This window comes from Protopterus annectens, chromosome 11.part0 (assembly GCF_019279795.1).
Source record: "Protopterus annectens isolate FY-2018-M chromosome 11.part0, PAN1.0, whole genome shotgun sequence".
Classification (NCBI taxonomy): domain Eukaryota; kingdom Metazoa; phylum Chordata; order Ceratodontiformes; family Protopteridae; genus Protopterus; species Protopterus annectens.
In genome coordinates this window covers 818,593,471-818,619,738 of record NC_056745.1, presented here as the reverse complement: position 1 = coordinate 818,619,738, position 26,268 = coordinate 818,593,471, and the positions used below count along the sequence as shown (strand labels likewise).

The following is a 26,268-nucleotide window of genomic DNA, read 5'->3' as shown; positions in this document are numbered from 1 at the left end:
TGAGTAATGTCTCAGGTTATATCAGGAGGTTTTACATGAAGTCTAGCTGCAAGGGGAGTAAATGTGTGGCCTTGGATTAGCTGGGATCCTAAAGGTAGGTTACATCTTTGTATGTTGGCTAGCTATTTTGGCTTTTTCTAGGGAGATACTGTGATGTTCACAGAAAGGTGAGTTTGTAATGAATAAGCAAATGTGGTTAGAGATACTCTGGAATGTGACAATGTTTTTCTTGAAAGCAGAAGCACAAACTGTGAGACCATATTCATGTTGAGAAAGGGGAACTCCTTTGACAATGGCTGCTCTGGCTGGCTGGGATAGAAAAGGGGAGATCTTTTTGGCCCAGCAGTGAGTTTATTTTGGCTCTCACTTTGTCTGTGTGGAAATGGAAGTTTAGTGATTGATCAAGACATAACCCTTGGTATGTGAAGGTAGAGATTTTATTTATTTAACATGTATTTACCGGGAAAGTCTGACTTGGAACAAAGCCAATTTTCAGCGAAGGCCCAGGGAGAAAAACTCCAAATGCATGTCTTTGTAACGTGGGAGGAAACCGGAGAACCGAGAGAAAACCCACACAAATGCAGGGAGGACATGCAGACTTCGCACAGAAGGCATTCTAGCTGAGAATCGAACTGGAGAACCTCTTACTGTGAGGTGACAACACTACCGCTGCATCACTGCACTGTCCAAATGTATCTATGGAATGGTCATGTAGGTCAAAGATAGTTAAAAGTTAGGTGCTTGGTGAATTTTTTTGTAGAGTTCCAAAAAGCATAGTGTTCATCTTGGTGGGGTTGAGAATTAGTTAATGGTTTATGAGCTATTGGTGGTGCTCATGTAAGTCTGACTGGTGTTGGAACTGAATGTTAGTGTGAGAGTGATCTGATTGGTAAGTGAACATGTCATCAGCATAGAAGATAAGTGGAAGATGCTGGAGATCACAAGGAAATGTATTAATGAATATGGAGAACAGTAGAGGAGCAAGACTGAGTCATTGTGGAGCACCTTTGATAATAGGTGCAGATTCTGTTTGGGAGGATTCTATTTTAACTACAAAGTGTCTGTCAGTGAGGATGTTTTTAAACCAGTGAGTGGCATTTGGACTTGAACCATTTTCAATTACCTTGTTTTGGAGAAGATAGTGGTCAATGAGGTTAAATGTCTTTGTCAGGTATATAAACGAGCATCAGTTAGGGACCAAAGTGCTGTCATAATCCTTCATCCAGGCCAGAATCCATGTTGTTTGGAGGAGTAGGTGGTACTGATGGATATAGAGGGATAGTTGGGTGTAGACAATCTTTTCAAGAAGTTTGCCCAGAATTGCGAGGATGGATATTGGACAGAAGTGAAAGGTGTCTTTTTGGGCTGGCTTGCTTTAAGAGGGGTTTAATTAGGACAGTTTTTCAAATCAGTGGTATGATGTTTGTGTGAAACATAGATTATATATATGCAGGTAAGATGAATACATCAATGGTTTCTTCTGCAGTGACATATGAACCAGAGATTTATGTTGTCAGATCCAGGAGGAGCATCAGTGGAAATATTTTCCAGTGGAATAGAGACTTCTTTGGGATGTATGCATCTGAACTGGAAGAAGAGGATGAATAGTGGTGGTGGGAGAGAATGCATGATCTGTGGGTGGAAATGGGTTTATTGGTGGGAGATTGCTAAATTCTTCAAGGAAATCTTCTGGAGAACGTTTTGCTGTGCCACATTGAATGGTGTTTGTAGACAGAGTATCATGAGGATGATTGCTTTCTGTAAGTAGGTTAGCCTCTTTTCAAAAGTGTTTGGGGAATGTAAGAGGGTAATTTGTTTCTTTGGAGATTTTTTTTTTGTGCCTTCTGGTGGACTTCTTAACTAGGCTCCACAAAACTATTAAGGAAGTGCGGTTGTCAGTTGTGTGGGTCTGTCTTCATTGTTGTTATGCTTCATCCCTTAGAGGTTGAGTTCAGTAGATAGCCATTCAGTTTTGGGGGCTTATAAAGGCTGTGGCTATGTGTAAATACTTTGTCTTGCAGCTGGAATAGAAAGTTGGTTAGGCTTACAGCTGCTGTATTAGGAATGAAAGTCTGCCACCCCTTAACTCAATAGAACAGGAACACTTGTCCATCTACCTATGTAACTGAGTGAACTACTCGAATATTTAACAAGGGTTCTTTATTCTTCACACAAGGAGTCTCATAGATCTTCTAGCTAAAGTGATTTTAACTGGACTAATCATTTGTCACTGTTTCTTCTTATGCTTGTCACCCCCTGGGTCACAGGTGGGCTACCAGACTTGACTTGAGGCTTCTGGATTTCCTCTGTTTTCTGTTGTACACATGTGTGATGTTCATAAAGGTAGTGGGGCTTGTTATATAGTTTTTGTATGTCACTGATGAATGATGTGAATCTGAAGTACTTGATGTATTTGAAGTGTTTTGCAACATGTGCCAGACTTCATATAAATCTGATTTTATAGAATAAACCATGTAAGTTGTCACACGTGATTCTTTAAATTTCCAGGTGTTGCATTCACTTGTCACTGAGTACATTTGGCATTTCTCTAAAATATCCTGCAGCTGCAAAAGTCTATTTTTGTACAGTGAAATCAACCATAACATCTAATACAGGACCAGGCACATTAGCTCACACATATATCTGGTTACAGAAATAAAAGAACTATGTAGTGCATGACTGGCACTGTCTCCCTACCAATGCACCCATTTTATTTGATGAAGTTATTTTAAAAGACTGCACGTGTTTATTCTGTTACTGAATAAGATGCATGTCGTTAAATATGGCATGCATGGGTACTGATAATTGGGAAAACTGGGGCATGAATGGCTAGGCTTAAAAAGGCTCTAGGGCCATTAGCCTATTAACCTCCTGTGATCCTATGGGATGAAGAACTCCTATGGAAAAGTGTTATTATTGTTATAGTCATATTAAAAACATTTCTAGCTGTAGTTGAAAATGAATACAGAATGTAAACGCATACAGAATAATGAAGTATAGTGAATATCGGGAATATGGACAGAAATATTTCACAAATTCTGCTGTGGGTTCCCTGGCACTGTTTGCCTTTTTTTGGTCTCCTGGCTCTATTTAAAATCTGTTGAGTTCACTGACATTGGATTTGTTAACAGCCTCTGCCTGGTCAAGCCTAACATGGACTTTTAGACTTTTGTCAGTCTTGATGTAGCACCTGATTTCCTTCTTCTGTAAGCCCCTATTTGTATAATTCATAGTACAACCCTCATAACTCCATTAATAATGCATTGCATTCCCCTGACTCTGTGTATAGTCTTGGGTGCCCATATATGCTAATGTTGCAAGAACTGTCTTTGTTAATTCTTATGAACATTCCACAACATTGGCAGTTGTGATGATTTTTCTGACTCTAGTAATTGTGCTCAGTCTTATGACTAGGACTAAGTTATGGCTAATTACACTGCAGTTGTATCTAAAATTAGTTCTGTTTGAGACTACCCTGAAACTTTTAATCCTGGTAGTGTCCACTTAAGTTTATGAAGTTGGCTGTAGCCCCTAAATCTGAATCTTACTGTGGTCCCCATACTTCTCAATTGTACAGATTTTTGCAGAATGTCCAGATGTTTTGCTCATATTTTGGGTCTGTTCCTCATAGAATTTGTGCTTTTTCTGGCAAATCACTGGATGATCTGAGGACTGAAGTCACTAAATAATAACATACAGTTGAGTTTCAGACTTCAAATCATTCAGAAAATGTATGTTAAAACAAATCATATTACTCTAGCAAGTTTCTATGCTTATAAGAGTAATATTTATAATATGTCCCTATTTTTGGGACTTCATTGCCCCATTTTGTCTGTCTTTGCCCATATATCTTGCACTAAGATGTTGAGAGGTATGGTGGTCCCTAATTCTGTTAATTCTGCTAGGTCCTTCTGGCATTGCCAGTCTTCCATGAGATGGTCCTGATGTCACTAATACCCTTGGGCTCCTGACATTCTGGTAATTATAATCAGGTCCCTTGACTTTACGTTTTCCTGGTGGCCTTTGGACTTTATTAATCCTGGTAGAGATCATCCTGACATCATTCATTTTGCAGTGCTACTCTTACTGAGGTTATGAATCCTGCTGAAACACTCTAATTTTATTAATTATTTTGGCACTTCTTTTCTCAAAACTCTCAAGCAGTTCTGCTGATAGAAGTGTTTTGACTGAAAGCATGAATTTGCAGATTCAGGTGAATTAGATTGCTGATGTTTCAGAAATGTAAGACCTAGCCCCCAGGAGTGTGCGAACCTCACTTCAGATGATCTATAGTAATGAAAGGGTTACTACTGTGATTCAGAGTAATTTCCCAGAACTTTCTAGTATACTGAAAATATTTCTGGGTACTGACTGCTTCTGTATTATTGTATGGGAAAAACAGCAAGAAAACACATTTTAAAAGGAAATCCTATTTCCTTAGAAGATAAGGGACTCTATACAAAGCTAGATGCATTTGTAGTATGTGCACTTTATTTTAATGCACATTTACCAATGAAATTATCAAACATGATAATCATTTGCATTCTTTTCCTTTGATTTAATTTAACTACTGTAATAAAAGAAATGTATTATGAAGTTATAAGACCTAATGCAGGGTGAGAAAAATAATTAATGAATTAATGCTTCCACCTTGTATAGTGAAAAAGGACTTTGAAAGAAAATCATGTCCCATTAGAAAATATGGGAATCTTTTTAAATCTACATGACTTTGTGATAGGCGTACCTTATTTTTCCTGCACTTCTGGCAATAAAATTATAAAACAAAAGAGCTACTTACATTCTCTGATTAAAGTTAAATTCTGAAATAAAACAAATCCTTGACAATATCAGCTTACAACATCAAGTGCAGGGTGAGCTAAAACTAAGAAATGCATTTATTAATAACAGTAGTAACTAGGGAATTATTTCAATTATTAAAAACAGTCGTAAATAGGAATATGTCACTATTTTCTACTAGTACTTAAAATAATTGAATCTATTGTAGTCTGCTGAATGTTACAAATTACATTTAGTGTATGATACAATGCATGATTATCTTTCTTTGTAAAGAGATGAAAAACTTTGAACAATTTCAGTCTTATCATTGTTTGAATTATAGCACTGGAGGTGGTGATAATTATTTCTTAACTGTGAAAATAAATAGAAAAAAAATTGAGTTTAAACCTATATGTAAAATGATGCATATTATTTTTAAGGTATATTTCAATGCATTTTCACAGCCAGTAAAATTTAAAAAGTAATTATACTTTATCAGCTACATCTGATTTCTAGGCTATAAAACTATAAATAAAAAAAAAGTTAAGTTATCTTAATGTAATTGTTGTGGTAAAGAAGTTTAAAAGACAAAGATCTGTTAAGCACTAATCTGGAGTTTTGCACATCTAATTAGCACTGTTTGAATGAAATATTCTGAATTACTGTATACCCTGAATGTACGCTAAGGTATAAGATCTCACTGAGATCCCAGCTAACGTATAACGAGAATAACAGGCAAGTTTGTCCAAGGACTATGAAATTAAGCAGATCCTAGACCAGTGGAATTATGCCGAGATAATCCACTGGTCATTATGTACACCCTCTTTCAATAGTCTAAGAAATGGTTTTAGACATGGGTATCACTAGGTGGTTAATACAAAAATAAGACTCATTAGATTTTTGCAGTCAGGGATGAAAAAGCCCTATATAGTCAGGAAAAAAAATCTGGAGCTGGGTATGGCTCAGACCCAGAGCTTCTTAATTAAAAGTATTGAAATAAATAAAATAAAACAAGACAGTCATCCAGACTAACTAGATCTGAGCTCAGTAATATTTGAAATGAAAATATGGTGGAGACAAGGAACAAACTTAAAGAATTAGATCTGGAGGATAGAGTGCCAGAAGAACTATGAGCAGAAGTTTTATATTGTCCAGGAGGTGGCAATAAAAAAACATTTCAAAGAGAAAGAAAATTAAGGCAGCAAAAAACTGCTTCTTGTGGATGACTTTAAAGTGGCTTAAGAAATAAGGAGATCAAAAGGCAGAGGAAGTATGGAAAGAAATGTCAAACTGAATGAAGATTTCCAGAGAATATCAATAAGAGGAAGGGACACAAACACGAACATGTAGTACAAAGAACTGGAAGAACATAACACAATGGGAAAGACAAGGGATCTCTTCAAGAAAATGGGTAATATTAAGGGAAAACAATAAAGGCAAAGATGGGAGGGTCACATCAACAGCAGAAGAATGATATAAGGATATAAGGATGATTATAACATTACTGATACAATGATACTGTATGTTCTCTGATCTAGATATAGCCATCCTGGAGAGTAAAGTTAAATGGGGACTTGAATGTCCTACTAATAACAAGGCAGTAGGAAGTAATAGAATTCCATGTGAATTGTTAAGAATCCCTTAAAATGATACTGTTACAGTGTTAGAATTAATAAGAACATTTGGAAAACTTAATGGTGGCCGTTGGGTTGAAAAATTCCACTTGCTCCACATGCTAGCAAGGTAATGTTCACGATCATGCAAACTAAATTGCAGAAATATATGGGTCAATAATTGCAAGATGTGCATCCTGGTTGGGTTGCAGATAATATTTCTGGAAGTTTGCTTTAACTGGTTTTAGAAGTGGCAGAGGCACCAGAGATCAAACTGGCAAAGGGAAAGCAAATGAGTTTCATAAAAATATTTTCTTCTGCTTTATTGACTACTCTAAAACCTTTTACTGTGTGGACTATAAGAAATTGTGGCAACTCCTTAGGGAAATGGGGATGCCAGGTCACATTCCTTGCCTTTGAGGAAACTGTATGCAGAAAAAAAAGGAAGCAGTTAGAACTGAATATGGAGTAACAAAGCTTTTCAAGACTGGAATAAGAGTAAGACAAGGCTGTATGTATATTGTTACCCTACGTTTTTTAAATTTAGACACAGAATATACCATGTAAAATGCTTGACTGGATGACTCAGATGATGGAATCAAAATTTCTGGGAGCAACATTAAGAATTTCAGATATGCAGATGATAACAATCTGCTGGCTAAAATTCTGGAATAATTCAATAGCGTGTTCTTGAAGGTGAATGTAGGAAGATGAAAAGCTAACTTGCTGCTCAGCATCAAATAAACTAAAATTATGTTATCTAGCTCTATTGATTCTTTGAAAATATATGGCAAAGAAGTGAAAGCAATGACAGATTTTATTTTCCTGGGCTCACAGATCTCTGCAGGTGGTGACTGCAGCTACAAGACTAAATGCACTTGTTTCTTGGAAGGAATGTTATGGCAAATCTGGATATGATTTTACAGAGCAAAGACATCCCATTGTCAACAAAGGTCTGTAGAATAAAATTTATGGTTTTACCACTAATAACATATTACTGTGAGAGTTGGGCTATAAGGAAGGATGTACTCAAGAATGGGATGTTCCTCCAAAATAAGGACAATTGAGAGGCCTGCAATACTGCCATGACTTTGATTTGCAATATAATGGGGACATAAAATGCATTGCGGGAATAAGATGGCATTGCTATAAAATAAAATAACATCAGTATTGTGACATCAAAATGGCATTTAGCATTTCATAAATTACAAAATAACGGCACCCACTTATAGCGTTTAAGTAATTTCTACTCTACATATGCTTTTTAAATGTATTTAATGTGCTATTGTTTGCTATATTGTGCTCTGCTTTCTGTATAACCACTACTTTTCACTACTGGATATCATGTCTTTAACAGCATTCCCTCTGCTTTACCACTTCCATGTAGTTTTCTGATAAATCACATCCCCCTTTCCCTCTCCTGTCCTGCCTTTTTTATCAGAAGCTCCCACTTTTTTTAAATTGTTCTGTATCTTCCTGCCCTCTTACATGACCTTCTTTGCTCTTTGACTAAACAGCTGCCTCTGGAGCAGGGATGCTCATTTATCTTACTCTATCCATTTCACTTACTTGGGATGTATCATTCTTTTGTGCCTGTTTCCTATTACCCTGCTTTCTTTCTTACATTTTAATACCCTGCCAGTGCTCTATTATGGTGTCTTGTACAGCTTAAATTCCTCATGAAACATGTTGTGAAAAAATCATGTCTTAAAAAGTCTGAAAAGATCTCTCATACAAGATTTTTTTTTTAGGATGATGGAATTATACAACATCCAGGAGTAGGATGCCCTGATATTGTATAGTGTGTGCTGAAGGATGTTCAGTTTTATTGCAATATGTCGACTAATTCTTTCTGTTATATTGTGGGTACAATTTTCTTTTGTATGTTTGTTTAGTGAATAGCTTGTTGTTTTGTATGCTACTGATTTAATGTTGCTTTGGGTGAGATTCTGTTTTGTAAGTTTGCTGTCACGCTACTGCAGTAGTAATGGATAAGTGGATAAGTGCCAAGAGATATTTTACATCCACTGAGCTAATACAATCCCTTGTAGATGGGACCTCAGTCTAATGCCACATATAAAGGAATGCAATCTCAGGAGTGCAGCTGTAGCACGCCCTGAGTATCAGTATTGGATAATGAATCCAATACATGGTGCCGGAATGTAACCAACAGTGTGTTTTGATATTGTAGCATCAAAGGTAAGTGTGGTATCTACTGAACTACTGACAGAGAAGTCTTTGGTAATGTTATTTAAGCACATGATCCCAATGAGCATCAATGTAAAGTATATACTGATGAGCCAGGGCCTTCTCCTGAAAACCTATATAAAATTTGTCAATATATATTAGGAAGGTCTGTAAACAATCATCCGTATGTGTTTCTGAAATAGAGTTTGTTATATCCATTTGTACATATCTCAAACACTTACCTTGCCATCCTTGCAGCCTGGGACTTTTTCTTTGTGAGCCTTCAACTTATCTCCATTACATTTCTTAGGAAAATGAAACAAAAAGGAAGTCATACATGCATATACTTACACACACACACACACACACACACACACACACACACACACACACACACACACACACACACACACACACACACACACAAACACTTGTGCACATTCATAGAGCAGCGGGACGTGTGTTGATCTCAGAAAGGGGATTGTGCTTCCACAAACATTTCAAATGAATAGTCTTTGAAAATGCTAGCTTCTTGGTATTGTTACATTGCCTTTTACCCCTTTTATTCTTTGTGATTTTTTCTCTTCCTGGTCACTAGGCAATCAGCACTTATACACCAATATGGCATACTTTGCCTCATTGTCAGTTTACAGGTGTCTGCTACATGTCTGCTACTACAATGGGGTACTGTGGATCCTGGTGTTTTGTAGAAATAGTGGCATCTAATTAGGGAACAAGCATGCACCACAGCAAGGAGTGTTGATTAATGAGTAAATACAACTGTGCAACATGTCTAGCTAGTACAGGCTTTTTAGCTTAAGAACAACATCAAAGATCTTTATATTGCTGTGCGTTTAAACTTTAGTGTGTTCAGATGCTTACTATCGCAGGGGACGTTTGCATATCTCCCATAATGTTTTGATGCAGGGAGGTTTGCAAAAATACTGTTGTAGGGGAATATTTGAATATCTCTAATGGCAGTTTGCAAACATATTTGCAAATTTGTACATATGCTTCTCTGTTTTTGTCAGGTTCTGTTTACTTACATCCTATATGCATCTGATATGGGGACATTTTTACTCTTTCACAAGAACAATGAATCATATATATTACTAGCTGACCCCCTCCCCAACTACAAGAGGGAAAGCAAGTGGTCCAGGAAAAAGCCTCCCTTCCATGGAATGCAATATGTCATTTTGGCCTATGACTAGGGGTTAAGTTACTTCCATTTTGCAACACATGATCTCCTGATAAATATTCCTCTTGCTGTCAGAAAAATATGTTAACAGCTTACTCTAGGTCTTGACTACCTCTAACAGAGAGTTAAGGAATTGTAGGGGTTTGTGAAACAGTGGGACTAATATTACTGTTTTGAAATACTAACCATTTCAAAGCTCTTAAGCAGACAGACAATTCAGTTACTGATATACTGGGTATATCTTATATGATTAAAGACGTATAACTCTTTGTTTGAACATGCTGTTACTATTAAAGTTTGGTAAGGGAAAAACTATTTTTCATCATTTATTTATTCAGAGCTTTCTGGGCTCATTTATTCAGAGCTTCCTTGTGCCTGGCTTGGATACCTGTGACTGCAAGACTTCGATTGCCTCTAGAACCATCTGGACCTACAAAGCTGATATAAGTATATTTTTTTCACTTGCTCCAACTGTTTCAGTAATATTTAACACTTATGTGCTGCATTTATGTATGTTGTTGAATTTATCACTGTTTTTTAGCCTGCACTTGTTGAAGAAACTCCATCTGTTTATTACTGTACTGCTCTTAGGTTGATTTAACAGTAGTCTGATATTTCCTAACCTCCTCTGTTACTGAAAAAGCTGTTCTGATTTTGCAAAGTTTTTGTATGTTGTGAACATTTCTTACAGTTAGTAATATTTCCAAGGATTCCTGATATTGCAGGAATTCTTCAGGAATTCTTACTTCTGTTGTAAAACATTTGTTACTGTACTTGAGCTCAAAGCCAGTTTGTTTTACACTGGGAGGGTTCTTTTGCACTCTGATGGGAGCAGAGAGCTAAATTCAACCCATCCAAGGTGAGAATTACTGGTTAGTAGCCTATTGTGTTTTTATCTAATTGGTCTTAAGGGTTAATTTTACAGAAGTCTTTCATCCTGCTGGTATAAAAGCCTCATGCAAAATTGGTTCCCAATGCCTGCATACAAGCAAACCTCTCAAATTTAAAATCCTCTACAGGAAATGATCTGCAGAGTCTCCCACTGTTTACAGCTACTTAAAGAGCTGCCAGTTTATGCAGAGAGTGGTAACACTGCAGGTCATCTAATAGTATACTACTAAACAGTCTCACTTTGACCTTTAAGTGATTCTTCCTTAGTCCTTCCCATCTAGCAATTGTGCTTCCTTGCCTTACATAGCATAATTTAGATTCAGACCTGCTGAATCTAGACTGTTTGGTATCACTGTGCTCTTAAACCAGCCATCTTATGTTAAGAGGGCCTCCCTGCACCCTTGTGGTAGAAGTGTGTAGCTCAGGACCCATCTGAGTTTGGGACTGATGGAGAAAAGCTCAGTTTGCAACTTTCCTGTTGGCAGAGGTGTTAAAACTGTTTAAATTTGCCAGTATGTAAGCCTCGTGTTTGCACTTGTTTGCCTTCAGTTTACCGGAGTGGCTCAACATTTGCCAACTTCAGCCAGAGGTCTGGAGTGCATCTGCACAAAAATCCAAGGCATCCACTGAAAACAAAAACTGAAAAATAAGTACATTTTAATCCATCACAGCACTTTGTTAATTGTATTTAATTGAATTACTGCTTCATTTTGATGTTTGTGACTGCTTTTTACTCTGCACTTTGAAATTTTGTTTCATTGCCTTAGATTCAGACCTGCTGAATTTAGACTGTTTGGTATCACTCTGCTCTTAAAACAACCATCTTATATTAAGAGGGACTCCCCGTACCCTTGTGGAAGAAGTGTGTAGCTGAGGACCCATCTGAGTTGGGGATTGCTGGAGAAAGGCTCAGTTTGGGGCTTTCCCATTGGTAGTGGTATTAAAACTGTTTAAATGTGCTTGTATATATGGATCATGTTTGTGCAGGTTTGTACTGAGTTTACCAGAGCTGCTCAACATTTGGCAACTTTAGTCAGAGTTCTGGAGTGCATCTGCACTGAAATCCAAGGCATCTACTGCAAAAACTGAAAAATAAGTATTTTGTTAAGCCACCATTACACATTGTTAACTGTATTTAATTGAATTACTGTTTAATTTTTGCTGTTTGTGACTATATTCAGCTAGCCCACTTCCTTCCCATGTACTACTTTCAGAAAAATCCTGCCACAATAGATGGGCAATTTCCCATCATTTCTCCTGCCAGCTTGACTGATACAGGCATCTTGAGGCAATGTAGCAATTGCTTTATGTATAATGACAAGCATTTATGCCTAAAGAAAACTAACACCCTATTTAAGATATGCCAATACACTGTGAAATAGGAGTCAATTATGTCAGGTAAATACAAAATAGACATCAAACATGGTTTTCAGCACACACACTTCACCTCTCACGTAAACCTTAACTCTCAAACAAAAAAAAGTCATTACACATAAACCCACATATACAGAGGTGCTCACAAGCACACACTCACCACTAAGCAAAAAGAAACCACTCAAAACACACACACACACACACACACACACACACACACACACACACACACACACACACACACACACACACACACACACACAAACACACACACACACAAAATCACACACACACACACACACACACACACACACACACACACACACACACACACACACACACACACACACACACACACTTCTCAACAAATAAGACCCTAAGGCAAAACACATCAAATGTCTTGGTCATAGGTGACTCCATATTGAGACACACAGATATCCCCCTCACCAGACTGGACAAAGAGAAGGTCACAGTCATTTGCCAATCAGGTGCCAGTATCTGACAAATCATGTATGCACTCAAGTCACTCAACCCCAAGTACCGTTATAACTCTTTTATAGTCCATATTGGAGTGAATTTCTTGAGACGTACCTCTCTAGACTATATGGAGAGAGACATGATGGAACCATGTGATTATGTGTCCCAGACAAGTATGTCCCTAGCCCTAAGCATTATCCTACCCTCACTCAGGATGATGCCACAATATAAACAAAATATCATTGACTTCAACAATTGGCTCAGCCTCTGGTATCAGTCCAGGGGGATCCAGTATCCATCAGCCTGGGAGGATATGGTAGACAGACTTCAATGCTTTGTTAGAGATGGTCTGCACTTGTCATCCCCCCCCCCCCAGGTATTTAGATACTGGCAAAGGCCCTTGCTTCCCTCATAGTGCCTTTTTTAGGCACTGTCAAAACAACAAATTTTCCAACATAAAATCTAATTGAGACAAACTCAGGGTCTTGCTGCTTAATGCCAGGAGTTTAAACATGAAACTGCACTCTTTGGAAGCACTTCTCACCTTGGAGGATGCTGACGACTGTGCATTTACAATGACATGGTTCAAGGCCGCTGAGAGCATCCTGGCTATTCAAGGCTACAATGCCTTCCCCAAGTTATGTACATAACTAGATGGGTAGCCAATTGGCTCTGACAGAAAACACTCTGTTAAAATTGGTGACTCCATCTTTTTTTAGTGTCCGACCCAAATAAGATCACGTCCACTGGTACACTCGCCAATAGTATAAGTGACCACTTACAAGCCTTTATACAATGTGAATGCACCACAGCAATTAATAAACATCAGAACAGGGTTACCAGAGATGAATCCCAGTTCTTTCCATCTAGCTTTAACCAAAGGTTGCTTAGCATCAACTGGGATGTGCTAAAATCACTGCACCTTGATGAGGCAGTTGAGTTCTTCAACTCAACCTTCCTCAGTATACTAAACAATCTCGCTCCCCTTAGACAAAAGAGAGTAAAGACCAACCATGCCAGTCTGCTAGCAAGATCCACTAAGGATCTTATGAAACACAAGGACAAATCATGGAAAATCTGGCAAAAAAACAGAATCCCATCTGACCTCACCCAATACAAACAGCTCTGAAACCAGGTTAAGTGCCTAGTACTACAAAACAAAAAGAACACTGCCTTACATTACAAAATCAACACAAACAAAACCCAAAGAAATTATGGACCTCACTCAACTCTTTATTAAACCCAGGCTCTAGTAATAATCCTTGCCCAGACCCAAATAAAACACCCATTGAAATGTCTGCAACCTTCAACTCCTATTTCATAGATACTATAATCAATCTAACTGCTACCTTTCCGAAGACCAACTTGTCCACTACAGACCTCTCCATAGCTAACACTACTACACCCCCTATTCCCAACTTTACTCTGTCACCTATACCTACCTCGACTATTAAAAAATTGTTTCTAAAACTCAAACCATGCACAAATAGCCCTGACAATATACCCGCCAAATACCTGCAAATCTCAGCCAACTCAATCGCTTACCCTATCAGCATACTTCTCAACAGATCTATCCAAGAATCCTATATGCCCATCATCTGTAAAAAAGCTTATATCCTCCCTCTATACAAGGAGGCCCCAACATAGACACCATCAACTTCCACCCCATTGCTATACTATCACCCATCTCTAAGATTCTGGAAAAATGTATTCCTTCTCAACTTCTTCACCATCTGACCCACAACCACATCCTCTTCCCCACTCAACATGGATTTAGGCCAGGACATAGTACCGCCACTGCCCTGATATCCTTTATGGACACTGTCAACCGATCCCGTGACACTGGTAAAACCATTTCTTCACTATTTCTTGATCTTTCTAAAGCTTTCAATACTATATCCCACTCTCTCCTTCTAATAAAACTCTCGAACATAGGTACCTCACCTCAAACTCAAAACTGGTTCACTACTTACCTCACTAACAAGCAACAATCAACTAAATGGCAGAACTCTTACTCCCCTTTCCTAAACACCACTACTGGTGTTCCTCAAGGCTCCATTTTAGGCCCACTTCTGTTTAGCATATTTATCAATAACTTCCACACTGTACTCTCCTCTCAAGGCTCAGTTATCTAGTATGCAAATGACTCCACTATCATTTGCACTGCAAACAACTCTTCAGAATTTCATCAACTCATCCAAAGTGCCCTCACCTCCACCGAAATTTGGATGTCTTATAATCATCTTGCCCTGAACCCCAATAAAACCAAACTAGTAATCTTTTCCCCCCAAAAGTCCACACCCCTACAAAAAGAAAACTTCACCATTCAATCCTAAACGGTACCACCATCGATACTGTATCTAGCATAAAACTCCTAGGTGTCATCATAGTAAAAAACTTCACATTTGACCTGCACATCCAGTCCAATGTCAAAAAGACACATCAAAAGCTTGTCACTCTCTACCGACACAAACATCTACTCAGTGCATCAGTCTGACTATCCCTTGCCCCTTCCTTTCTATTACCCTCTCTTTTATACAGTGCTCCCCTCCTCACCAACATTCAGTCCTCTCTAAAGTCCAAACCAGACTCATGCTACAACAAAATTGCTAAATTTGTAACTAATGCCTCCTACTTATCCCACCACTGCTTATCATTACGCAACCGAAAATGGTTTGAACTCACCAACTATCTCACCTTTATCCAACTTACTACAACTCACAAACTCATTCATAATCCATCCATCTGCCCTGCTCTATCTTCTATATTTACTTTATACCATCCTAACAAACCACTCCAATCCAATAACCAACTGCTTGTAAATGTAGAAAAACCCAAACTTTCGGCTGGCCAGATGCTTTACTCCTTCACCATCGCAAAACTTTGGAACTCCCTCCCCCCAACACTTAGATCCACCAGCTCAGTAACCCCCTTCAAGACATCTCTGAAACAACACCTCTCCTAATCTTAGCTGTGCACATGTGCTAACACCACATCTCATATAACCTAAATTCAACCATCACAATTATTCTCACCCCCGCTCTACTACTCTGGCATCCTCCTTTCACATCCACCTGTCTTTTTACTTACTCTGCTTCTCCATTCTGTCCACTTCCCTCTTCTACTAACCCTCATTGTCTTACCATTGATCTCTCCTGTCTACTTCCTTCTCTTCCTAAGCCTTACAGACCTACCATTGAACCAGGCGAGACAGTTAGGTACTCTCGCAGCCTACCTTAATATCATGCAACAACTTATATCTGCAACAATATCCACCGACTTTGCTGATTCCTGCAATAGGACTCATATAGCCTATTGCTCAGCTATTACACCTGCTAAACATGTGAAAAGTTTAAGTACCTAGTCCCTAATTCATTCCTATATCTGCATTGCACCCACTGCATGAAGTGTCCTATATAAACCTTGCTAACTGAAAACTACTCATATGGAATGTTCTCATGTATATACTCTGTATTGCTTGTATAATATCTTTGATTTGAGAATGATTTCTTTTGTACTGTTTTCTCACCAGTTGTATAAGCTGGCAATAATATGTACTAAATGTCTTTATTAATGTAAATTCTGTATTGTATGTGAAATGTCTTATATATGGAGCTTTTTTCCCCAGGACTCCACTGCAAATGGTCACTTCTGGCCCAGCTGGACCATCCTGGTAAACAAATGCAAATACATAAATACATAAATAAATAAATAAATAAATAAATAAATAAATAAATAACCTCCACCAGTAAACCCATCACCAGTGGAGTAACCAAGGGTTTGTGCTGGGCCCGTTAATGTTTGGCATCTATTTCTCAGAAGTCCAGGCCAAATTAGATGGCCTTTGGCTGACCGGGTTTGTGATGATTGCAAACTGGAAGCAATCATTGACTCCCCCAGTGATATTACAAGAAGGGCTAACACAAACAAATGATTGGTGCCAAAGCCATGGTCTAAAACTAAATGCAAAAAAATGCATTATTATTCCCTTTGGCAAAATGGAATTCCCTACAAATTACAATATTGACAGCACCCCCCTGAGTTCCAACCCAATGGTGTGAGACTTGGGAACACAGGTTGGTAGTAATATGAACTTTAACCACCAAGTTTCCACTGTGGTAAATAAAGCCTTCTATGTAGTGTATCTCATAAGCAAGGGCATAGCATCCAGGTCAAGGACTGTTATATCTCCACTGTACTCGACCATCATCAGAGCACTAATAGAGTATAATTCACCCTTTTGCATGTGCCTCTCAAGACACCTGCAGTAGCTGGAGAAACCTCAGAGGTTTCTCACTATGACAATACATGGACTCCAAACCATGACCTATGTGGACAGGCTGAAAGCCCTGCCACTTTACTCTGTATTTTGTAGGCTGCCAAGAGCTGACTTGTGCCTGGCCTACAGGGTAATTTCCAACCATGCCCTAATGGAAATGCTGCACATACCAGGGGCAGCTCATGCTATCAGTCTGCAGGACTGTAGCCCTCCCACCTAGAAATAAAAGAAGTAAAAAACATTAAACATAAACTTTAAAATAAAAATATTTTCTATTTTCACGGAGTACCGGAACTGCCGCGCATGCGTGGACACACTGCCCTGCCCCGCAGATGCCCAGGAATCTCTGCGAACTCTGACTGCCACTCAGACAGTCCAGATGCAGAGAAGGTATTTTCTGCCTCGCAGATGCCCAAGATGCCATGCGGTAGATGACCGCACAGAAGAGAGGCGCTCCAGACTGCTTGAGCCGCAGACAGGACCAATCAGGAGAGAGGTAAGCAGGGATTCGAGCGCAGGACCAATCAGGAGTGAGGTAAGTTCTTCTGCAGGGAAGCATTATGTCGAGCGCGGGCTTGCTGTGAGAATGGAGTTGGATATTGCTGCAAGATGAATTACTGCTTTCCGGACCCTTTGCTGAGAGAATGGAGTTGGATTACGTCGAGCGCAGGTTTGCTGAGAGAATGGAGTGCTTTCCGGACCCATTTAGGTAAGGTGTGTGTGTGTGTGTGTGTGTGTGTGTGTGTGTGTGTGTGTGTGTGTGTGTGTGTGTGTGTGTGTGTGTGTGTGTGTGTGTGTGTGTGTGTGTGTGTGTGTATTTAAGAATGACCCCATTATAGTAAGGTTCTTTGGAAGAGTCTTTTATTAGTGAGATTTGTCCTGCCACACAGATGGCAGCACTACAAAACTGCATTGGAAACCTAGAGAAGGGTTTGAAATTTGTAACAGACTTCACACTGCTACACAACAAAAGTATGACAAAACAATGTGTCAGACAGCTTTTAATGTTGTTCTTTGTTTGATAGGAGTTTGATTTATGCATAAAGTATTGATGTTCCCTTTTTATTTGCTAATCAAGTATTTTTCTAAACTAGTCTGCTGTTAATATGACAGTTTCAAACCTCTAAGATCTGTACAATGGCAATGTTTAGTAGTCTTATTTTTACGACTATCCTCTTTTGACAGTAACTCTCAAGCTATTATACCTGTGGTTCAGAAAATTTTCAAGCCCAATGAAAGAGGGATTTGAAAATCCTACAACAGATGCTAGTCTGTTGTATGGTACAAGGCATGATAATGCTGGGATGTGACAGCAAGTGGAAAAAGATACTTGTCATTCACATTTTCACTTATTTATGATTTGAAAGCCATTAAAAACAACAAATGCAACTTTTTTACAACACAGAGGCCTGTGTATCATTTTCACATCTTCATGAAATGGAAGGTACACCTAGAGCAGACGAGTGGCAGTGAAAGGTGGAGATGACATAAATAGCAACACAAATGAGAAATTTGAGCAAGCTATAACCACTAATGCACCAAAATTGCCATTCAAGCAGCCATACCTGTCACTTGTGCCTAGTTTGGAGGAAGAGTCTGATTTTCAGGTGTTATTTACTCCTTGCACATGATGTATGTATTTCTGGAGGGATGTCTCTAATTTATGATTTGAGTTACCCCTTTTCATAATTTTCTGAATCCCCCTCTTCATGTGTCATTTTTGAAGTTGCCTACTATACAGAAAACCACACTCTCTGACCAACATACTACTGGTACAGATAAGTTAAAGAAAGACGACACACATATTACATCTCCGTTTTTCTGAATCAAAAATAAATGACCTTGTGTAGTAGAATTTTGGAAGACAGTTCATTAAAGTCTACAGACTTTACACTGCCCCCTAGAAGCGGGAAAAGTTTTGTGCTATTTGGTATTCAAATTGTATGCTAATTTGATGTCCAGATTGTTGGTTGGATGTATCTACTTTTCAAGGGAAAACTGAGTATGTAGCTCAACATCTTTGTACACATAATCCTTTTGTACACACAGAAGTAAATTAAAAATGCTAATAATTTTCAGTACACGTTATTTATCTTATTTTGTTTATTATATAAAAAAAGAAATGCCTTCATAGTCAGTCAGGTTGGAAGTTGAATCTGTACTGCTTTCCCCGAGCTCTGCTGGATTTGGGTCCAACCACTGCCTTAGACCTGCATAGGTAGGAGCAAGTCAGTGGCAGTGAGCATTTTCACATCTTTAAAATAAATGTGTATGATCTGATGGGGAAACAATATATTTATAGGAATAGTATAGAAAGCAGAGGGTTAAGTCTTTTGTAAATTAAAAGAGTAAAAATCAGGATGGAAAAGTAAGTCAGCTTTTGTAGTCTAATGTCTTCTTCTTTGCAAGACCTCTGTGTTGGTCTGTGCTTGTTTTTGCATGCATACAAGTGCTGTGTGATTTATTTAGAAAGCTTTACATTAAAATGTCTGTTTCCTGGAGTAATGTGATGATGATTGCAGGTGTTGATTTATCTACATACAGAGACTCATACTCACACATGCATGAACATGAACACACACGTGCACGCACTCGCACACAAACCCATACACACAATTGAATATATGTCACACAATACAGTTTACATTGACTTGGTTATAGAAACAAAAGGTCCCATACCGTACCTTTTAAAGGGTTATAATTAGAATTTCCATATTATAATGAGGTCCATAAACAATATCCCATTGATTTACAAAAAGTAAAACGTAATCACCTGCAGGTATAAAATTTTGTGTATCTAAAAGTTACTATGAAAGGACAATTTTAACAGAAGTTTGTGTTTTCTCTTAATCTGTGGAAAATCAGTCATAAGATACTGCAGATGAAATGAATGTTTTTATGGTGAGGCTATATCACAAAAGGTAGTGTCAAGGAAAGGAAGAATATGAAGTTTTTCTTCTACACTTCATTTTGTCTTGATTGGACTCTCGTAATGACGGTTTGGCACCCAGGGCAGCATATTTAATTAAAGTTCCAGTTTCTAGTTGGTCACACCCCTTCCCATTGGCCCCACCCATTCAGTTGTCTCCTGCAGCCCCCCTTTAATATGAAGTCACCAGCCGCCACTGGCATATACACAAGTCAAATGGCATAAGAACCGCTCTTTCTAGGGATTGCAACCTAGCTTGTGATATTAACAGAACATGATGGAGAGACAGATTTGTCTCCCAGAGAATGCCGCTTCTCTCGAATAAACTTCCTTTTCATCTAAAATAGAGCTCCTCACTGACCCTATTCAAAAAAAATTCATTTATAAAAATGCTGCACATCTCTTTCTTATTGTAAATAACAACAAAACATAATACTGTCACTATTATAGTAAAAATCTCTTTGAAATAATAATGGACATTGCTTGAAAATGTCCATTGTAAAGTCTGGAGAAGGTGTGCCAATCATTTTATTATGCACAGACACAAGGCAAAGTTGAATGTATACAAGGGTGCCTTCAATGAATTGAAGCTTTATAGTACCATAAACATTACACTTTAAAATGATAGTGATATATAAAATATGAATGAAACCTTTTTTTATTAGAGAAACAGAAAAGATGGCACAGATAATACTAAATAGCAAGAAAGATCATCCCCAGGATTCCAAAACATTTGTTTCATGGTAGTAAATAATTGTGCATGACAAGTGACCATGCAAGGGCTCTGTGCAATTCAAAGCACACTTAGTATGAGCAGTGAAGGATGAATAAAAAAGCTGCAAACAGTATATGCCAACAGATATATATGGAGATGCTGATGACAATCAGAATTAAAATGAAAAGGTACATAATTACAAATCAGGAAAAAAAAATATGTCCGGGAATTCAGAAAGTTATAATGAGAGCAATGTGATGCTTTAAACACTAGTAGTAATGATCACAGCCAAATCCTCATGTTTGTGCAGGGGAATTACAGAACAATATTAGGGGTTACTGCAGCATTAGAGAATGTGCAATTATACAACAAGGTATGATTGCCACTACGACCTACACAATATTAGGGGTTACTGCAGCATTAGAGAATGTGCAATTATACAACAAGGTATGATTGCCACTACGACCTACACAATATTAGGGGTCACTGCAGCATTAGAGAATGTGCAATTATACAACAAGGTATGATTGCCACTACGACCTACACAATATTAGGGGTCACTGCAGCATTAGAGAATGTGCAATTATACAACAAGGTATGATTGCCACTACGACCTACACAATATTAGGGGTCACTGCAGCATTAGAGAATGTGCAATTATACAACAAGGTATGATTGCCACTACGACCTACACAATATTAGGGGTCACTGCAGCATTAGAGAATGTGCAATTATACAACAAGGTATGATTGCCACTACGACCTACTGTGGTGCATGTCATCACTCGCTAAACGGTTCAAGTCATCTGACCATGCTTAACATTTCATATGGTCGATTTCATCAACATTGTGGACTGGTACCATGAGGATAGGGGCACTTTGCAGTAGCTGGTCGACTTGTGTCAGCCTCATTTGCAGACCAGTGGGAGTCATGGAGCCTAGTGTATATAAATCTGGATACAGATAGATATTGCTGGATAGCCAACTGGCTCACTGATAGGAATCATGAGGTCAAAATAGGTAAGGCCACCTCCACCAGAGTCCATTCACTAGCTGAGTCATGTCCATGCCTAGAACTGGCCATACAATACATGCCTAGACTCATTTGTGAGGGTGCTCAAGATGATGTCTTAACTCCCACTGGGTCTGACATAAGCAGAGAGGTAATGTTGGCTATACCAGCCCTAGCCTTCATAATGGCGTTGCTCTCAATTTTGTGCCTATGCCTTCTTTTCCTATCCTTGCCATCACCATTGCGTTCCTGTTATTTCCTACTCCACTGTGTTCTCTCTTTCTGTGTCAGCACCCCCCTTATCAGTCTTATCTATCTTCTATATTTGTTCATGTGCCCTTGATATCTACCCTAACCCTCTTACCTTTAATTCAACCTTCCTTTCTTTCTTTTTCTTTCTTTCTTCCTTCCCCACCTTACCTTTTTTTGCTATATATAAAAAGGGTGCCTGTCCCTAAAAAATACCACATCTTCTCCACGACCATCCTGTTTTCTCCTTAACATTTGCTCTCATTTGCTTCCCTCCTTTTGTAATTCTCCTATACTCCCATGTCAACCCTTTAGTTTGGTATTAAAATAGGTGAAACCACTATAATGAGCCCTTTAAGGCTGCTTTGCTGCTTTCTCCAGATTGCTGCTTCTGTGCACACTTGAATGTGCTGAGCTAAATCAAAGTACATACAAGCTCCAAGTCTGCAAACTTGGCTGCCACTGGAAGATAATTTTTCTCACCACAGCACCTGTTCTACCCATAAGCATGTTTTTCTTTCTTATGCACTGTGCTCACATTGCTGTTGCAGGTTTTTCACCCTTAATGAGCTTCGCCCCATATCACACTGGATCGATAACCAGCAGCAAGACCTAGTGCGATCTTGGCAGACCTGTTTCTGAGTCTCAGGGAATGTCTCTTAGAGTTTTTTAACAGATATTATTTAGCCATGCTTTTTCTTTACAAATCCATAAGAATAAAACATTTTATATGATGGCATATTTAAACATAAAATTTTCTTTGAGAAAATTTGATTAAGAAGTGCTTGATTTGTTTATTTAATATATTTCACAATGTCATGATGTACTGTTAAATGTTAGGATATACCATTCATGGAATGTTAAATTATATTTCTGAAAAAAAAAATTAGTCTCAACACTTTAAATTTACTGGTTTAATGATTTGCATGAACAGCAGTGAAAATCACCTATTGTTTAAATAATTGTTTATTTGCTAGCTGTATCTTGTTTTGCAAACTGGAAAAAATACACAAGCCAATATACAGTGAAAATAATATTTCAGTATTAGAAAAATATTCAAATATCATTGATAGCAGAACATTATGTGTGTTAAATAACTACATTCTCATTTAACTCACTAAGCTTATGAATTCAAATGATATAAATGCAATATTGAAGAATTTAAAATATTATATATAGACTATATGTCCTAAGATACTTTGTGTCATATCCCTAATTTGCCTTTTACTAGGTTTTATTGATTATTCTGATGTGATGGGCATGACAGGATTGGAAAGGAATGTCTTTAAATGAAAGATTCTTTCAGCAGGTGAAGTAACAGACACATTTGAGCTAGCTTTAGAAGACTGGTTAATATTCAAAGTCTTAGTCTCCATTTACTAGATAACAAAGCTGAATAGATTTACAAGCTAAGAGCTAGCTATCATTGTTAAACTATCTGAACAGAATATCAATAAACAAAGAAGTGCAGTTCTTTTTTTTTTCTAAACCATATAAGCTAGGTTTTCACAAAAATCAGACTTACTGAAACTACAGAGGAAACTTTTAACTGAACTATCTATTCAAACTTTAATGACATGGGCAGCTCATTACCATTAATGCCAGCTAAAAATATCACATTCTCTCTACTTAACTGTATATACATGGAAATGTATTCATAGAGTAGATCTCAGTTCACACAGAATTGCAAGGTAGTTATTATTTCCTGCTGGAAATATAATTTGACAGTCAAAACTGACTGGCAACATATGCTCATTATCACGCCCTAACTGACTTTTAGAATAAATTTGAAACACATGCACATGCAGGCACTGTGGCAAGATAATTGAATATTAAAGAAGCATCTGGTATTGTTTAATGGAGAAATCCCCCCTTGCATTAAAAAACTCACTATCACCTCTTTTGATGTTTACTACCTATAACATGAAGAATTATTACTACCAATTGGAAAATGACCATTGTACCATCTTTCACTGAATTTGTAAGTGCAACCAGTATTTTCTATGAATATGAAACAGATGCCACTAAGTTGAGAGCTACATATAAATATTTGAATTACAGATTCTTGTTCAATATTCATCGTTAAAAATATAATTTTGATTTGGAAGAACAATATCATTTTGATTTGGAAGGAAAGTACTTTACTATACTATGACTGTTGAATGCTATTAATACCAAGTAAGATATCTTGTATATACCATAGCTATTTAGTTTAACCTTTAAGAGAATTCACTAATTGATTATAATATTTAGAAGCCTATAACATAAAATGTAGCTTTATTATTGTCATTTATGATATAAAAAAAATTAAAAAAAAATAAAAACAATACGCAGAAGCAGACTTTAAATTTCTTTAAAAGAATAAGTGCTTTTATCCACTGAATGTCTGATAATGCCTTTGGACAAAACGTAGTCTTCTTAATAAAGTTAAGTCTGCTGATCTGATCAGCCTTTGGAGGAATATATTTGTTTTTCTTAATAAAGATAAAGCTTGCCTCTACTTATTTTTTTTTTTGTTAAAAAAAAATCAGTGTCAGACTTTTGAGTGATCTGTTTCTTTCTCATTTTCTGTACTTGTTTAAAATATATCTACCAGAAACAGAAAGCTACAAAACGGTTTAAAGTAAATAGGCCGCCACCAATGGAATCCAAAGACAGCAGTAACAAGTTATTGACAACAGTCTTGACATTACATAATATCTAAAAAAAAAGCAGTTGTAAAATACTGTAGCAGCTAATGAATAACACTAGCCAAACTTCCAAGCCATCGGGGTCTGTACAGAATCAGGACCACTAAGACCACTTCATCAAACTAGGTCAAGAGAAATACATTTAAGATGGAAAAAAGCTGTTGAATTTAATACATCAGCAAGTGTCCAATGTGAGATAAGCTTAATGCAACCTAAAACAGCAAGGAATCAGAGTCCACAAATGGATCCCATAACTACTGAAAGAAATAGAAAAAAATAGCTATTTTAAATGTCACTATAACAATCTATACCAGAGCAACCACCAAATAATCCTTAAAGAAGAAAGAAAAGGAAAATATTATCCTTATTTTATTCTTCAACAAATCATCACAGTATAACATTCAGTCCTGCAAGTGTACAAGTTACAAAATTATATAATACAAGTCTTAACTCTATTCAGAATTAATCAAGCCATGGCACAGTTTCTAGATAAAACAATTAAACACCGGATAAAATTCAAAAATATAATATATGTGCAAACCAGCTCATATCAAAGACTTCTATCAAGGATGGCTAGACAGACAACTACCATCTGTTTTATTAATTTATGGATCTGATTAAAGTTTGCATATATTTAGACGCAAGGCAATGTTGAAAGCTAGTCAGCCTGAAGCAATGGAGAAGATGGGGGGGGGGTGGCTTTCTTCTGATTTAGACATGAAAATACCTTCTTTAGCATCTTCAGTGATGATAATCAGAGCAATTGAAAAGTTACCAGATTCAGGCATCATCCAGTGTGCCAGCAGAGAAAATAAAATAAAATAAAACAAAAATGTCATGCAATAAGAAATGCAATTTCTAGTTCCATATGGGCAAGCATACTCTTTTCGAATAAAATAATTAAGGCAAAATTGGTGAGAAATTGGGAGTAGCAAGACACATGGTAATGTTTTGTGTAGGTGTGGAAGTAAGTTAGTCGAAGGACCTCTTCAGATAGGTTTGCAGTTTATTCATTTGTTTATCTATTTATTATTAAATTGTACTTCTGCAAATTCGAGGGACACTGAAAATATTATGAACTTTCTAAAAGCAGTGGGAATGAACAACCAGAATATTAGTTATTCAGTTGAAACAGCTCATGAGTTTGAAACGCTACAAGGTTTAACAGTCATAATTTTCTGCTAGCAGGTCAAATGACAACCAATGCCATTATGATATGACCATAGTTCCGAATAAGATGTGCTTTACAAATCTGCTATTACATAGCTATGCAGCAGATAGCTGTTCTAAAATGAATACTTGGTAACTGAAATTTAATCTCAGATCTCATTTTAATGTGATACTCCTAGGTTTTTAAAAATCATTTGCTTTGCCCTATACTGTAGAGATATATTCTCATAGTAACAATACATAAAATGATGTGTAAATTAAATAACTTGATTAGAAATGTAAAAATAAGAGATCCCGTTGGAGCTCACCGTTTTTATGAAGGTATGCTACTGCATCTGCCAGACTTGCAATGATGTGTTTGGTCTCGTATTCATTCATGCACTTCTTCTGCTCTAAAATCTTCTTCAGCTCACCAAATTCACAAAATTCAGTGACAAGATAGACTTTCTAAATTGAAACAAGTAGATAACATCAATATTTAAATGTAGAGAATCTTGAAGTTTAATTCTATAAACAAATTACTGGATGTGCAATATTCACAACAATATTTGATGTTGTTACCTGTAATTATTGTCATTTTATTTTCTTCATTCCTGAAATAAGAAAAAAGCATAAAAAGACACTCACAAAGTCATGCGTGCACATGCACACACACACACACACACACACACACACACACACACATACTCTCGTGCGTGCGCACACACAC

At 37.4% G+C, this 26,268-nt stretch overlaps 1 protein-coding gene across 1 annotated transcript in view; it reads right to left on the bottom strand.

Annotated features, from left to right (window-relative positions):
* Positions 1 to 26,268, bottom strand: part of LOC122815596 (serine/threonine-protein kinase 33-like) — a 1,042,607-nt gene that overhangs the window by 373,288 nt on the left and 643,051 nt on the right. The window contains exon 5 of the mRNA XM_044088227.1: positions 25,868 to 26,006. Coding sequence (XP_043944162.1) covers positions 25,868 to 26,006 — 139 coding nt within the window. The remainder of the gene's footprint in view (positions 1 to 25,867; positions 26,007 to 26,268) is intronic.